The sequence below is a fragment of the Arachis ipaensis genome, chromosome B01 (assembly GCF_000816755.2).
Source record: "Arachis ipaensis cultivar K30076 chromosome B01, Araip1.1, whole genome shotgun sequence".
In the NCBI taxonomy this organism is placed as follows: Eukaryota; Viridiplantae; Streptophyta; class Magnoliopsida; order Fabales; family Fabaceae; genus Arachis; species Arachis ipaensis.
In genome coordinates this window covers 8143333-8147722 of record NC_029785.2, presented here as the reverse complement: position 1 = coordinate 8147722, position 4390 = coordinate 8143333, and the positions used below count along the sequence as shown (strand labels likewise).

The window sequence follows — 4390 nt, the reverse complement described above, 5'->3', positions numbered from 1 at the left end:
GTGCCAGAGGCTTAGTCATGATGTCTGCCACTTGTTCATGTGTAGAAATTGGTAAAAGATGAATTAAGCCTTCTTGCAATTTATCCCTCAAAATGTGACAATCAACCTCAATATGCTTTGTACGCTCGTGAAATACTGGGTTAGTAGCAATATAAATGGCAGATTTACTATCACAGTACAAATTTACAGGTTTACCAAGAGGTGCTCCTAAGTCTTTCAACACATAACTAAGCCATTGAGCTTCTCTAGTGGCCAGTGCAAGAGCCCGATACTCTGCCTCAGAGGAAGAAGCTGCGACAGTTACTTGCTTCTTTCTCTTCCAAGTGACAAGGGAGGAACTCACATAGAAGCAATAGGCTGAAACTGATCGTCGCGAGTCAGGGTATCCAGCCCAGTCAGAATCAGAAAATCCAGTGATAGATAGATCGGAATTGGCCGAGAAGAACAGCCATGCTGCCAAAGAGTTCTTTATGTACCTGAGGATCCTATGTGCCGCTTGCAAGTGATTAGTTGTGGGACAATCCAAGAATTGGCTGAGCTTGCCAATTGCAAAGCTTATATCCGGCCTTGTATTTGAGAGATACAACAATTTCCCAATGATTTTCCTATAATCGGAGGAATCAGGCAGACTATCTCCATCATCCTTGCTCAATTTCGCCCCATAGTCCATGGGAGTGAAGGCAGGCTTACAATGCTCAAAGCCAGTGTCCCGCAAGAGATCTAGAACATATTTTCGCTGATATAAAGTTATGCCTTTTGAAGACCTAGCAACCTCTAAGTCAAGGAAGAACTTGAGATCACCTATGTCCTTAATCCGAAATCTGTTATGCAAAGTCTGTTTCACCCTTTCAATTTCAAACAAATCGTCCCCTGCCAACACTAAATCGTCAACATAAACCAAAATGACTGTAAAGCCAGTACTTTGGGATTTAGTAAACATGCTGTAATCAGATTTACACTGATTATGTCCTAACTCTAGCAGAACAGATTTTAGTTTGAAGTTCCATTGTCTACTAGCTTGTTTAAGCCCATATAGAGACTTTTCAAGCTTGCAAACCTGACCCGGAGCTATCGCAAGACCTTCGGGGGGTTTCATGTACACTTCCTCATCAAGCTCACCATGCAGAAAGGCAGTATTAACATCAATTTGCTTCAAATGCCATTCCTTGACAGCAGCCAGTGCCAAAATAACCCGCAGTGTTTCTAGCTTGATAACGGGACTAAACGTGTCTTTATAGTCAATTCCGGGGACTTGAGTGAACCCCTTTGCCATGAGACGAGCCTTGTGTCGCTCAACACTACCATCAGGGTGATATTTGACCTTAAAGATCCACTTACAACCAATCGCCTTCTTACCATTCAGAAGGAAAGTCAATGTCCAGGTTTTGTTCTCATTCAGAGCATCCAATTCAGCTCGGATGGCCTCTCTCCAACAAGGTTCAAGTATGGCATCTTCATAGCATTTAGGCTCAATGTTCAAGATAGCTAATGAGTATGCACTATGCATGGGTGAAAGAGATTTGTATGATAAAAACTTTGAGATGTGATATCGTTGATTGGAAGAAGTTTCTCTGTTGTGATTATTAGTAATATTCATGCATTTATAATCCTTTAAGTATGCTGGTGGTTTACTAATGCGTGATGATCTTCTCGGTGTGGGGTGAGAAGATGGTGATACATTGTGATGTTGAATGTTTGAGTGAGTGGATTGTGCATATAATGCTGGACTCGAGGATTCAATATCTGTGGGCTGTGTGGCAGTGTGTATGTGTGGTGTAGGTTGACTAGTGTGGAGTGGATTAGAAGCAGGGGTGTGCAGATCGGTTATGTGGTGGTCAAACAAATCATAATCATGCATCACGTGGGGTATATTATGTTGCTGAAAAGCTGGTTCTTGGGGAGAATCAATAGACAACTGAGATGAAGCAATATATGAAAAATGATTTTCATAGAATTTGACATCTCGAGACACAAAAATTTCTTTTGAAATCAGATCAAGAAGCACATAACCTTTGGTACCCTCCCTGAAACCGAGGTGAACACATTTTCTTGAATGAGTGTCCAATTTTGTTCTGCTATTCTTGATCGTGCTTGCATATGCTAAACAACCAAATACTTTAAGGTGAGAGATATGGGGGAGTGATTTATGCAGTACTTCAAACAGAGATTTTTCATGTAAACGAGGTGTGAGAATTCAGTTTATCAAATAGACTGCGTGGATCACTCCAAAACTCCAATAACACTTAGGTATTTGGGCGTGGAACATAATGGCCCTTGCCACAGCCAAAATGTGTTGATGCTTTCGTTCAACAACACCATTTTGCTGTGGCGTCTCAATACATGACCTTTGGTGCAAAATTCCAAATGAAGCATAAAAGGTTGGCATTAAAAATTCAGGACCATTGTCAGTTCGAAAAATTCACTACCATGTGTCATATTGCCAAAATTTGAATGTCTGAGGTAGTTTCAAGGCTGAGGAACTGTCTCTTTTGTTGAGTAAGCTTGGAGAGCACCACATTCAGACTCGGCAACTTGTCCAAGAGCATGATCTGAGACCGCACATTAGAATATTGCTCATTCAATCCTCTCAAAAACTTCACAATTCTGTCTTCCTCCCTTTGACTTCTAATTACTCCTAGATCACATTGACACGTGATGCCACATTCACATGATGGTATTTGCCGAAAATTGTCAATTTCTTCCCAAATTGTTTTGAGTTTCGTGTAGTAGGATGTCACATCCAATTCGCCTTGTCTTAATGTGTATAGTTCTTCATATAGTTCACCAACACGGTACCTATCCCCTTGATAATTGCGTTGCTTCAGATCAAGCCACAAATCACTAGCAAGATTGTTCCATGTTACACTTTGACGAATATCTGGACTAAGTGAAAGATTTATCCAGCCAATTACATAAGTATTACACCTTTCCCATATTTCAAACAATGGATCTGTGCTCTCTGGTTTTGTGATGCTTCCATCAACGAATTTTATTTTGTTCTTTGATTTGAGTGCTCTCCACATTTCTCTACTCCATGTACTATAGTTCTGACCAGTAAGAACAACAGTAGTTATGGGGATACCTGAGTTTTCTGATGGGTGAAGAAAATAGGCATTTGTTGGATCTTGAACTGGATTACTGGTTTTCGCGATGTGCGCTTGAATCGCTGATATCTGACTCAGAAATGATGCTATCTGATGCATATCCATGGTTCTTGGACCACCTGTCGAGCCTCCCAAACTTGAATCTGCCATTTCCGGCACAACTTCAATGAATTTCAGTGATGAGAATTCAGACCTTCTTCTCTTGATCTCGTTGATCGGAGTTGTTACCTCACTCTTTGATGAACATACGAGGAGACAAACACACTCTCATCAAACACTGTCGTGAGAGTCCAAGAGAAGAGAAGAAAAGAAATTTAGAAGAGGAAGAGATAAATCTGAGAAATCGAATTGAGAGGAGAGAAATTAGGTCCGAGAAATTAGAAATTGGAAAAAAAATTATTGATGTGAGAATACGAACGATTATGGTGAATCGAGAAATTAGGTCAAAGACGATGTCGAAGTGAGAAGTGAAAGAACTATTGAATGGAGAAATTGAAACAGGAGATTAAAAGGGAATGGATTCATTATCAATTTTCTAGTCACAAAGACCATAAATCAAGTTGTTCCCTCTTCAACCATGGCTTCCACGCTCACCGTACCATGTTGAAGGTGTGTGAGGGAAGAGACAAGTAAATTCAGATTCAGAGCCAATGAAGAGAATTTTCATTATGACTTCTCTCAAAAAATGTTTTCAGTAACTCATACAATAACAAACTACATATATATATATATATACTACGCTAACCTGCACTAACCAAACTAGGGAGAACTAACTAAGGCTAACTCATTATAAATACAACAAACAACAGTATATATGTAATATATATGTTATATCAGGTAATATATATGGTGATAGTATCTATTAGTGTCTCTATTGGTGCCCATCTTATTAGCGCCACACTTCTCTACTAACATGTATGGCATTTTTTTTCTCTCCCCAAACCAAACTTGCATTTGCCCTTTCCTTTTTTGTTTTTTTTTTCAAATAAATATTTCTTCCATTTTTGCTTACTATAACTTTAATTAAAACCAAAATATTTATAAATTAATCAATAAAATTGCAATTTGATGTAAGTGCGGAACTGCGGACAAAACGCTAATCAATAATGTATTATTATTTTTTTCTTATTCCTTCCTAAAAATAACAAAGAAAACATAGTTAATTAGTTGTTTTTTATCAGTTTTTCTTATTCCCAAAATATTTGCCCTTTTCTTTTTTATTATTTTTTAATTAAATCTCTATACTATTTTTAATAAAAAAAGATATTAAACCAAAAATCTCTCAC

General features: G+C 38.4%; 1 protein-coding gene across 1 annotated transcript; it reads right to left on the bottom strand.

The window, feature by feature from the left end:
* LOC107645609 lies at positions 2433–3254 on the bottom strand. Its single transcript, XM_016349681.1, has one exon. The coding sequence runs from the start codon at positions 3252–3254 to the stop codon at positions 2433–2435; it is 822 nt and encodes a 273-aa protein (XP_016205167.1).